A 12345-nucleotide genomic window follows, 5' to 3' on the forward strand; every position below is an offset into this window, starting at 1 on the left:
GAGAGAGAGCTGATGATAGGCTTGAGAAGCGGTGGCTGATTATATATACCTGGGACACGGGGGTGTAATCGGATGGGAGCACGGATATGATCGATTCTATATTTTATATTATATTATTTTATTAGTATAGAAGTTGGATCTGAATAATGTCGTTTTGATCATGAATATGGATTGAATATACGATAAGTTAGAGATAAATTATATTAATCATGAATATTTAGTTAGTAAATTTTAAAAAATTATAACTATTTTGATATGTATGTAAAAATCTACAACTTCTAGTGTCAATTTTAAAAACTATAACTATTTTGGCATATGTTAAAAAAATAATAATTTTCTCACCGTGTGCTCACCTATCATCCTTTGTCAATATGTGAGCTCACAGTTAATCCTTCTATTATGTGTCATAGAGGATGATAGGTGGATCCACGGTGAGAAAATTATAGTTTTTTACAACATGTATTAAAATAGTTGTATGTTTTTGAAATAGCCATAAGAAGTTGTTGTTTTCTGCAACATATGTCACAATAGTTATAGATTTTTAAAATTTACTCAAATTTATTCGGATATTGAATAAAAGGAGCAATCATATATATCACATATGTTATGATTGTTCGGTCATTTCACGTATCCAAAACTCAACTGCATCAGATGTTTAACGAGCAAATCAACAATATACTCCTCTAGAATGAATTATGTTAGAACGAAATTGGAGAAGTTACGAGTGTCTAATATATTGTCTGAAGTTTTTATAATTATTTGAACATATCAATAACTTAAAATGAAAAACTATCAACTACAAAGTTATAAATCTCGTCGAGAGCTATAATTTTCATATAAATATCATCTCCAACCGACTCCGTGTAAAAAAGTTACAAGCTCAAAAAAAAAGACTCAGATAGTTATCAGATACTCTTCGTATATATTTGATTTTATTCTCGAATATCTGATATCTAACTGATACTTAGCTTACTACATCCGAATCGGATATCTGATACAATTATTTGATATCTGACCTGATATCCAATATTTCTTTCGGATATTCGATATTTAATTAACATCTAAAACGTCGAACCATTGGATGAGTAGAAAAAATTCAGCCTGTTTTCACCCTGGCACAAACAAGAGAGCGTGGTTGGTCATGGTCACTCCGTCACAAGGTTCACACAACTTGACAAGGTGCACAAGTCCACACTCACACTTGCCAAGTTGCCATTCCTCTGTCACTGAGGCCGAGCAAGTTGCAGGGACCAGTTTAGGTTCACCTGGGACAGTTCTGCATAGTTTGTTCTGGAAGAGGGAGGAAAAAGAGAGTGGTTTTGCCTTCTCGTCTCAGCTTCCTATGGGTGGCATGGAGGGAAGGGGAGGGTGGTTGGTTGGGGGCAAGGGGGTAAAGCAGTGGCCAACTGGAAAGAAGAAAGAGGATCGTTTTCATTGGTTGTTAAGGTTAGTTGATGGTCTTGTTTATGAGCCAACTTGTAGGAGTAGATGTAACCAGCGCGCGAATTGTTAAGGAATCCGGTCCTATTGTTAACGTCGCGCCAAAAGGGCCCGTGGAAGATCCATTCTTGGAGGAAAGTGAGGGAGATAAAGTTGCCGGTTTATAACTTATCTAGAATGACGGACTAGTAGGTCGGTAGATCAATTGGGGCTCTTGTTGCAAAGGTGAAAGGATGTGATCGGCACTTCGGCAGTGCTCGTCTTTGTGCTGGTGCATGTTTGTTTTGTGCAGGGGTGGATATTGGAGAGGTCTTCGTTTAAATTCTTATTTTTTATGGACTTGAGTGATGTCAGGTATATATATTTTTTAAGTTATAAAAGCCTAGTAACTTATATGTCCTGCTTAATTTTTAAACTAGATCCGCCTCTGATTTCGCGTGATCCGTGCGGTTGTGCTCGTCGGGTGTCCGCTGCGAGTACGTTGCTCGGTAAATACTAGTATCTCCCCGGCGATTTGTGTCCGTGAATTAGTAGCGAGGAAGAACGTCGAAACCCAAGGCTGGGGAACAGCCGACCACCTTTTCGTGTTGGCGTAACTCGGGCGAGAAAGAACTGAGAAGCTGCGTGCGAAGCCATCGGCCGCGGGCCCCCGGAAGCGCCAAAAACGTTCCATCTGATCGAAATCGAATCGGCCCGGGCGTGCATCTGAGCCGGGGTTACTTCGGCCACCGTCTGCCCGTGCCTGCTGGGCTTCACTCCAGTCCAGTCAGTACGTCGCACACGAGGATCCCACCTGGACCAGCCGTGCATTAATGATTTCATTCTGCTCTTCGAATTGAAGACTTGGACAAAGGTTCACGCACTTTTTTAACGCTTTGCAGTTTGTGCTAGTTGCACTTAGAGATTCTGTAAGATGATCATCTGACCGAGGAAAACTAGCTAGAAGCCTAGAATGACAAGGCAACTCCCTGTCTAAGGAAATAGGTTAAAAAGTATAATCTAGCCATGACAAGAAATATATAATTAATAATTTGAAATATTACTAGAGATATGATATATTTTAACGATGAAATCTCTATTATACACACGTTCAGTTTTCATATAATGGATTTTTAAAGCCAACATGGTATTTAAGTGCAAGATTTATCTGTATTTGAAAAAAATCTCTAGATCACTATTATAAAAATTATTTTTAGATATGGATGGTAACCTATTTATAGAGGTGTTTAGCCATCTATATCTAGTTGAATGTTTGCGAAAATAGACGATTTCTATAGACGTAAAAAAACCGTATGTGAAAATCGATAACTAGAGACAGTTCACTTAAGAAACCACATGTGGCAATACCATTTTCACATACAATTCACTTAAGGAATTGTTTGTGGTAATACTATTTTCACATACGGTTCTTTAAGTGGATCGTCTCTGGTAATAAGTTTTCACAGGTGACGTATTTTAGCATTCGCCTGTAGATAGATAGAATACCACAGACGGGTGATATAAGGATCCGTCCGTAGTGTATTTCATTTTAAATTCATAATGGATATATATTTTATTCCCTTCAGATTTCAACATATTTTCAAGACATATTTTTATATCACCGATTTCAACATAATTTTAAACACAGATTTCAATAAAATATTTACATCACAAGACAATATTCATAACAAGATATATTCATCAAAAGTATTATTTTCTCTCTCACCCACAAAGCCTCGGATAGCTAGTCAATTTACCTCCATGGTCAAAGAACCTATCATTCTTGTAGATAATTTCGTGCATGATGAACCGGCACATGTCACATTAACCGTGACAAGTTAAAATCTAGCCATGACAAAGAATATATAATTAATAATTCAAAATATTAAGAGAAATACAATATATTCTAACGATAAAATCTCCATTGTACACATGTTCAGTTTTTATATAATAAGTTTCTAAAGCCAACATAGTATGTATGACACGACCTCATACTTCAAGTGCTAGATCTATCTGTATTTGGAAAGAATCTCTAGATAAGAAATTAAGTGTCCCAGATACTACATTAAATACATATCAAGTCGATTATACTCTGTACTTTAAGTAGGACACAACTCTCTGTCCGACTATATAATCAGAATAGGAATAAGATCAAGATAACTCAATTCAAACCAACTCAACTTGAGGAGATCGAAGCCCTCGAGCCCAGGAGAATAACTTAACTAGCTCAAAGAACTAACCAAATAGCTGAATGTTTAGACCTATAACACTTTATATTGTAATTCTCTTTTCGAATCAATACGGCTCAAGTAACATACAAGACGTAGAAACCTGTCTATATTGGTCATCACGTGTCTATTGTTCCAATCTACAATTACCGGTCCAGTGATATCTAGCCTATACAAGTATTGCATGGTTGTTTTACTAGTCCTTGACAAGGCGGGAGATGAAAATTACTGGAACCATATCGTTGTTTGCTTGGCGAATTAAGAAATGAATCAGCTGATGCTTTTGCCTTACTGCTCGTTTCCTTTAAAAAAAAAGGATGTGTAACCGTCAGATCGGAAACGTTCGAGGCAGATGCAATGCATGCTTACAACTAAAAGCACACATCAGCTCGAAACATTTGATGCAAATACAATGTTCGCATCTAAAACAATGATATCTCGGTCGACCCAACAATGCTACAATATTGCCCCCATACAATAATCAGATGCAAAAAATATATAGAAGACGGCGATTTCGTTCTTTATCTTCTTTTCATGTTGCATCCTGTTGAATCGATGTTCTTTCTCTTCTTAGCTCCCTAAAAGTCAGAAAGTGTTGTGCAAATGCTTTACTGTATCGATGGTGATAACACGGTGCAAATTGTTTATCGAGGATGGCGATAACACTTACTTCATCTGTAAGTCATACGAGTCGAAAGTTCAGACATGATCTTCGCCATATTTTTTCTTAGAGCTCGCCATGATCTGACCTGGTTGATTGAGTCGCGATCGTGCATGCATGATGTCAGGTCCTGTTCCATTGGAACAGCTCGTTAAAGCAGATTTGGCATCCGTAGATAACTACAGGGATATCGACGTGTATTGTTCGAGTTAGCAGCCATCACGTAATCACTTAAAAAATTAGCTAGAGAGATGTGGTTAATTATTTAGAGCAGGCTAATGGTGTCGCCATTTCTTCAGGGAAGATAACTATCACCTGATGTTTCGTTCCAAAAAAAAAAAAAATCACCACCACCCAGCATTCTTAGCATACAACTGTTTTACCCCGTGTCGCCCGCGTCTGGCGACTCAGGGGGCGACTCCACCACCGCCCAACATCCACAAAGCAAGGCTAGATCTGGCCACCGCCGTCGGCGAGCGGACATCGATGATGATAGCCAATGGCGGCTCCGAAGCTGGGGCATCGCCGCGTGGTTCTTTCTTCTTCTCCTCCGAGCTCCCCCTTTCTTCTCCTTCCCCGCACGGGCAGAACTTCCATCGCGGCAAATCCGGCCTTCCTGGTCTCCGGCCGGTCGGATCCAAGCTTCCTAGGGCCTGATCTGCTCTTGGTAGCGGTGGATCTGCCCTTTGGGATTTGGATCCGGAATCCATTGATCTTGCCTGGCCACCTTGAGTCGACTGGCTCGATCGGCTGCCTCGGTGGGATGGTGGCAACTTGGTCGGCCACCTTGGCGGCTTCGATAGAGCTAGCGTGTCAGTGACACTGGGCCTGCAACTCTGCAACGATGTCGGTGCCGTGCCGGCTAAGCAGCAACGGCTACACTGCTCCACCCTCCCTTACCCACCCCTTCGGCCTGGGTTGCTCCCGGCTTCTCCCCTCCTTCGCGGGGGCACATGGTGGGGCTGTGGGGTCTTCGGTTTACGGGAGGCATTGGGATGGTGTAGCTTTCAAGTCTGCTGGTTTGTCGGGTCGGGCGTGGGTTGCCGACTTGTGTGATAGAGAGGTGCGGTGTGGGAGCAGAGCTCCGCCGACTTGAGTTTGTAAGGGTGTCTATTGTCCGGTTGGTTAAGCGTGTGAGTTGAGTTGGATTAGCCTTGTCTATTGTCTTGTTGTGCTTTCTGGTGCGAGTGTCGTCTGTTGAGTTGAGGCGTATTATTGTTATGGGATTTTTGTGCCAATTTTTCTCTTTAAAATCGTGCATCTGTTAAGGTTTTCAGATCTAATTTCTCTTATAAACTAGATTAACTCTTTTTTTAATATATGCTCGGCTCAAGCTCTAGCTTGCCATTCGTTTAAAAAAATATCACCTGATAATCCATAGTTTGATACTGCCTCAGGCAGTTGCTGAAATGGGCTGATATGGGCCGCGTCAATTGGGCTCTGGTTTAGCATAAAGAGGCCGAGTTCTGCTCCTCATTGCCCACCCAATTTGCATGATTATTGTACAATTGCTGCACCTTAGGGTCGCCTAATAGCTGTGTCGTTTAGGTTTAGAGTTTAATCGACCCTTTCCTTAGAAAGCTGTGGTCGATTCGATCGACGAGAGCTTAGGCCCAAACGCAAAATTTATGAATTTTACATGAAACACTTAAACTCCAACTGAAATAGAAGAATTTTTTTCCAGTCGGATTTAGTCTAGTTTCTTTTATCGAAAAAGGATATCTACAAAGAGCTTAATAATTTTCTATGCAAAGAGGAAAAGTGCGCGCCATGCTCCTCTATTTTTCATGGTTGAAAAGGCGAAGTTAACTTCTACTAGCTGGAACGGAACGCCGCTGCATTTATACGGAACGGAACGGAACCGAGGCGAGTCTCGTAATTCCGATCCGCGACGAAGCAAAAGACCCAACGACGATTGGTCAAATCCCGTGGGGCCACGTCCATCCTTCATCAAAGCGACCGATGCTTGGTGTCGAAGAAAACGATGCCCCGGTGGGCCCACACGCTCCTCTTCGCTTCCCCCAGCAAGGCTCCCACGCGGGCCCCACGGCCACGTCACGCCGCACGGCACGGCGAGTACGAACGGGCGCGGGCGGGGAGGGGCCGGGCGTCCCTCGCCAGAACGCGCCGCAATCGCTTCGCCTGTGCTCGTACCGGGATTGCCTTGCGTTGCAAGAACCCGCCGCGTCTCATCACTGCCACCAACGCGTGCGTGCTCGGGTCCATCCATCCGTGGCTCTGATCGGCTCGCATCTTCCTCTTCCCAGAGCAAGTCGCTAAGAACAGGGGGCGGAGAGGGCGCCTAGCGATCGAGGTCGTGTTTTCTCGTGGATTCTCCGGTTCTCCCGCAAGAGGAAGGAGCCGTGGGAGTGGGGCTGGGGAGCCGAGAAATGGAGCGGGTGCCGGCGGCGCCGACGTCGAGGTAACCAGTTCGTTTTTTTTTTATTTGTGATCTCCGATGCGCTGCTTCATTGCTTGTCGATCGGCGCTGGATTCTTGTTGCACTTCGCTGTGGCGTCGATTGCTCCCGGGTTTCGGGTTTTGGGGGAATGCAGGGTGATCCGTGGAAGTAGTGTGCAAGAGTTGATCGAAGATCGATGCTGTTTGTTCGCGTGCATTGTGGTGTTCTATTTCGTTCCGGGGTTTAGGGTATTCCTGCATCGGATCGATCCCTGATGATGGATGGATATTAGCTTAATCCATTGTGGGCTGAGTTTGCATTGTGATGCATATTGTCTATTGAGTTTGAGTGTAGACTGTATATTACTGTGCATTGTTGTTGTAATGCGAGGGTTCGATTACCAAGTTGGATGGGGGGAATCGATTTTGGGCACTTCTTATCGAGAATAGGGATTTTTTCCCCGAAGACACATTAATGTAGGCATGATAATCATGTAAGATTTGCATTCTCTTGTTTGGATATAGGATGATGGTGAAGCCTGTGGTTTTAGTATCCCCTTCAGATATACTAGATTGTACCAAGGGGGGAAATGATTACTTATTAATTCAGACTGAATATTCTTGGAACAATTTCGAATCGAAGTTCTTCGATCTAGTTTATGTTCTTAAAATTTACAGTGCTAGGGCTACGCATTAAGTTTGTATCAAAATCTTGTTGATTTTCTCCCAAAATTGAATTGTTGATGCAGCGTATGCACCTGTGTTACTGGAGGTTACATTATGTGGAAAACATTTTCTGCAAAAATTTGAACAATGTAATTTCATTCTGTTGTGCCTTTATCTATTAGCATGGCCATCAAGCCCAATTGATAATTTCGCTGCAATAAGAAGAAAAGGGGGTGGAAGAAAAGGGGAAGAAGAGGAAGAACCACCTCTAGTTTTTTAGCTCTGGATCCGCCACTGAAAAGAGGAGCTTCAAACACAGCTCAAAATTAAATACCCTGCTTTCCTGTTGCAACCCTAATCCCTGATGTTTACACATCAAAACAGGGCAGACAGTAAATTCTGCTCCACTTGTATCAATTTTACATGGTAAATTCTTCAGAACTAGCTTGAAGCAACAAGCAAAGCATATGTGGCAGGGTCCTTCATCTTTTTTAATCATACATTCCTGCTGATAAGTTTGTCAATTAACCATTCTTGCAACATTGGCATTGTCAAGTCGTTTTTGTTTGCACTGATATTCGAGATGTGCGTTGTGTTGTTCACGTGCAGTGCAGCAGGAACGCGGCAAGCTCGCGCCGAGACTAGTACCGCGCCGGGCGCCGGCAGGTCTCGGCGGGTTCCGCGAGGACTGGGGGGCCCAGACAACACGCGCCACAGCTACCGCGGCGTGCGGCAGCGCCGGTGGGGCAAGTGGGTCGCCGAGATCCGCGATCCCTACGGCGGCAGGCGCTACTGGCTTGGCTCCTTCGACACCCCCGTCGACGCCGCCGTCGCCTACGACCGGGCGGCCGTGGCCATCCACGGCACCCTTGCGCGCCTCAACTTCCCTGCTGACCCCGCCGCCGCCTCCTTACCCGCGCCGGCGCAAAGCCTGCCAGCGTCCCCCGCCGCCGCCGTACCCACTGCCGGCGCCTCCGCCGTCGCCGCGCAGAGACAATGGGGCCCCGCGTCTTGCTCTCCCACTGCCGCTTCCACCGTCGACGTCTTCCAGGAGCATGAAGCGAAGCCGATGGTTGCTGGTGCGCTGGGTGGCGGCGCGGCGATCACCACCCAGCAAGGGGGCACTTCTTGGGCTGCGCCTGGGCCTGAGCCTGGGCCTGAGGAGATGTTCGGCGACTGCTCGGAAGACATTGCCATGTACATTGACTTCGACGCGGTTGCCGGCGTTGTACCTTGTTATCCTGGCATCAAAAGGGAGGATTGCCAGCCTGATTGATTCGAAGCCGACGTCGTCGACTCACCGCTGCGATCGCTGGGCGACTGAAATCGATGGTACATGATACTATGAGAGGGAGGGGGCTTCGTTTTGTGAGATGGAGATTTCGCTGACTGCAGTAACTAGCTTCGTCGTTCTGATGGTTCATTGTTCGTCTTTATGGCAGGATTAGGAGAGGAATTTTGTTGTAGTCTCATGCAATTGTCTAGCTGAACATACTTGCATCATGCATGTAGGGCAGTAGTCAGGTGGTGCCCGTGACTGGATTATATTTCCTTTGTCAGGTAGAACTGCAGTGATCTGCAGATGGGCATGCAGTGTAGAATTTCAAGCCGATGGTTCTTTAATCGCTGATTAACTACAGCACCGGACTTTGCTCTTAGGATGTTCATTATGTGCAGTGCATCAGATGTCTGACTGGAAGACAATTACGCGAGTCAATAACATGCATGAAGCACGCTATTTGAGTTCTGAAATCTCTACAGTTGCTCAAAAGAATGTTAGCATACATTTGTGTACGGAAAAGCACAGTACTCAAATGCACCAACCATATCACCAAGAAGTGCACCCATCCTATTTTAGATTTACTATTTCTGAATGCATGATATAGCCAAGTTTATCGCAGAATCTTCAAGGTTAGTAGTTTCCAGCCACAGAAATTCTACTGAACAACCGGAGGTCAATATAATGTCAAGGCCATGAAGTTCAAAGACTTTTTTGACATGTCATTCATTCCTCTCCTCTTCTCCTCTCTTCACTTCTCCCTCCCACCGTGCAAACCACCATGGAAGACGCGGCCTGACGAGGCCACCGCTGGGAAAGTACCACCGGCACGCCAAACGCGGCACTCTCGCCGGCGCCGTCAGAGAGAGAGAGAGGCAATGGACGACAGCATCAACTGTTACGTGGTCCCGCAGACCACGGGCACCGGGCGGAACATCTTCCAGGGCGGCAGCCCGCTGCAAGAGTCGCTGCCGCTGCTCGGCGTGCAGCTCGTGCTCATCGTCGCCGTCACCCGCGTCCTCTACTTCCTCCTCAAACCGTTCAAGCAACCCCGCGTCGTGTCCGAGATCATGGCACGTCCACTGATTCACGCGTGCCCATCTATGTTTGCGACGATGCCATGATCAGTTCGTGCGCATCAGCTCGAAGCTTTTAGAGTAAATCAATTGAAATGTGCCGTACCATTTGATGCGTTTCAGGGAGGCATCATACTTGGCCCGTCCGTTCTGTCGCGTAGTCCGGCGTTCAAGGAGATGGTGTTCCCGGCGAGGGGCGACCCGGTGCTGAGTACCGTAGCGACGTTCGGGCTCATGTACGTCATCTTCCTCATTGGCGTGCGGATGGACCCGATGCTCGTCGTCCGCTCAGGCAAGAAGGGCGTTATCATTGGCCTCTCCGGCTTCCTCCTCCCGCTGGCCATGACCGCTGCGGGCTCCTCCGGCGCCGCAATGTCTGCTGAGCGCGACGTGACGCGGCGGTCCACGTTCCTGTTCGCGCTGGCGACGTCCCTCTCGGCCACTTCCTTCGCGGTGCTGTCGCCGATCCTGTCGGAGCTCAACCTCCTCAACTCGGACCTCGGCCGCATCGCCATGTCGGCGTCGATGACCACCGACGGCATCGCGTGGCTCATCATGGTGGGCTACATCCTAGCTGAGGCGTTCCTCGTGTCGCCCGTGACGTCGTTCTGGGCATTCCTCTCGGTGGCCGCGCTCGCGGCGTTCATACTGCTCGTGGTTCGCCCCGTCGCGCTCTGGGTGATCGAGCACACGCCGCCAGGCAAGCCGGTGGACGAGACCCACGTGTTCTTCTTCCTCCTCATCGTTCTCCTAGTCGGGTTCTACAGCGACGTCATCGGGACCAACTCGTTCCACGGCGCGCTGATGCTGGGGCTGGCGATCCCCGACGGGCCGCCGCTCGGCACCGCGCTCGGGGAGAAAATCGATGCCATGGTGTCCGGGCTGATCCTGCCGTTGTACTACGCCATGACCGGGCTCAGCACCGACGTGTGGCGCCTGCACTGGGGCAGGCTGCAGCTCGTCGTGTTCCTCGGGTGGTTCGGGAAGCTGATCGGCGTCATGGTGCCATCGCTGTACCTTGAGATCCCCCTGCGGGACGCCGTGTCGCTAAGCCTCTTCATGAACTCCAAGGGCATCGTTGAGGTCATCACCTTCACCTTCTTCCTCACGAACAAGGTGATCACCGATCCATCAGCTCTGCAAATGGAAGCATCAAATGCAACCATTCTTCAAGTAACATTGTTGAATTCTTTTCCTGGATCTGAAAAGTGTGTGCTTGGTTTGGATTGCAGCTGATAGGGAAGGGCACGTTCAGCGTCCTCGTGTGCTCGTCGGTGGCGATCACGGCTGTGTCCGTGCCGGTCGCAGGATGGCTGTACGACCCAGCACGGCGCTACGCAGTGTACAAGCGGCGCACGGTGCAGCACCTTAAGGCGGACGCTGACCTGCGGATCCTGGCGTGCGTCCACGACGAATCCCATGTCCCGGGTACGCTCTCGCTGCTCGAGGCGTCACACGCCACACCGCAGACGCCCATCGGCCTCTACCTCCTCCAGCTCGTCGAGATCGCCGGCCGCTCTGCGCCGGTGTTCATCCCCCACAAGCTCCGCCGCAACGCCTCCCGAGTCGCCACGCCCAGCACGCCGCCCACCGACTCCGACCGCATCATCAACGTCTTCTTTCGGTACGAGCTCCGGCACCCGGACGGTGCCGTCTCGGTGCACCCCTTCACCACCATCTCCCCCTACTCCTCCATGCACGACGAGGTGTGCCGCCTCGCCGTCGAGAAGCGCACGTCGCTGATCCTTCTCCACTACCACGAGCGCCACATGCTCGCTGGCGGCGTTCACGCCGCCGTGGGTCTCCGCGTCGTCAACCGCAAGGTGCTGGAAGTGGCGCCGTGCTCCGTTGCGGTGTTCGTCGACCGCAACGCCGGGAGCGTGGGGTTGTGCAATTTCATCCCCGGGCCACTACAAGACGCCTCGGGGTCGTCCGCGGGCGGCAGCGGCCGCTCGACGAGCGGCCCCAGATTCCATGCGGCCGTCGCGGCGCTCTTCTTCGGCGGTGGCGACGACCGCGAAGGCCTGGCCTACGCGGCGCGCATGGCGCGCCACCCGGGCGTGACGGTGGCCATCGTGCGGTTCCTGCCAGCCCGAGGCATCAAGGACAACCCGGCCGATCGGCGGGTGGACAACCGCGCCATCGAGGAGGTGAAGGCGCTCGCGGCGAGGAGCAGGAACATGAAAGTCCAGGAGGAGCTCGTCGGCGACATGGAGAAGATCGTCCATGTCCTGAGGGGCCTCGACAAGGCTGGCTACGACCTCATCATCGTTGGCATGCGACACCGGTGGTACCCGGTGATGTCCGCTAACGGGCTGTCGGACTGGAGCGAGTGCCCCGAGCTCGGCGTCATCGGCGACCTCCTCGCGTCCTCCGACTTCGACACGCCGTACTCTGTGCTCATCATGAAGCAGCAGGACCAGGGCGGCTTGAACGCCGCCGTGCCAGGAGCCCAAGACCTGTGGCATGGTAACTACGGCGGTGGCAGCGGCCCGCCGCCCCGGACCATATCGATCGCCGGATCTAGCAAGCCCCGGCAGTAGGACCGGAATGAGTAGCACTGTTTGTTATTTTGATCTAGAATGTACATTCACGGATTGACCTCCCTAGTTTCAA

The 12345-nt window shown here is 49.0% G+C and overlaps 2 protein-coding genes across 2 annotated transcripts; both read left to right on the plus strand.

Annotated features, from left to right (window-relative positions):
• The first annotated feature begins 6327 nt into the window (after window positions 1–6327).
• LOC133884486 (dehydration-responsive element-binding protein 2D-like) lies at window positions 6328–9212 on the plus strand. Its single transcript, XM_062323921.1, has 2 exons — window positions 6328–6730; window positions 7984–9212. Exons 1-2 carry the CDS (start codon window positions 6699–6701, stop codon window positions 8648–8650), a joined length of 699 nt encoding a protein of 232 aa, XP_062179905.1. The 5' UTR covers window positions 6328–6698; the 3' UTR covers window positions 8651–9212.
• A 308-nt stretch (window positions 9213–9520) lies between these two features.
• On the plus strand, window positions 9521–12345 carry LOC133884487 (cation/H(+) antiporter 15-like). The gene is made up of 4 exons (XM_062323922.1): window positions 9521–9726; window positions 9853–10845; window positions 10962–11614; window positions 11906–12345. The coding sequence occupies exons 1-4, from the start codon at window positions 9532–9534 to the stop codon at window positions 12270–12272; spliced, it is 2208 nt and encodes a 735-aa protein (XP_062179906.1). The 5' UTR covers window positions 9521–9531; the 3' UTR covers window positions 12273–12345.

This window comes from Phragmites australis, chromosome 11, assembly GCF_958298935.1.
Source record: "Phragmites australis chromosome 11, lpPhrAust1.1, whole genome shotgun sequence".
NCBI classification, from domain to species: domain Eukaryota; kingdom Viridiplantae; phylum Streptophyta; class Magnoliopsida; order Poales; family Poaceae; genus Phragmites; species Phragmites australis.

Coding starts and splice junctions, on each gene's coding strand:
- LOC133884486 (XM_062323921.1), top strand. CDS start 6,699: ATGGAGCGGGTGCCGGCGGCGCCGACGTCGAG. Junction 6,731..7,983: donor CCGGCGGCGCCGACGTCGAG/GTAACCAGTTCG, acceptor GTTCACGTGCAG/TGCAGCAGGAACGCGGCAAG.
- LOC133884487 (XM_062323922.1), top strand. CDS start 9,532: ATGGACGACAGCATCAACTGTTACGTGGTCCCGCAGACCACGGGCACC. Junction 10,846..10,961: donor CCTTCTTCCTCACGAACAAG/GTGATCACCGAT, acceptor TTTGGATTGCAG/CTGATAGGGAAGGGCACGTT. Junction 11,615..11,905: donor CGCAACGCCGGGAGCGTGGG/GTTGTGCAATTT, acceptor GGCGAGGAGCAG/GAACATGAAAGTCCAGGAGG.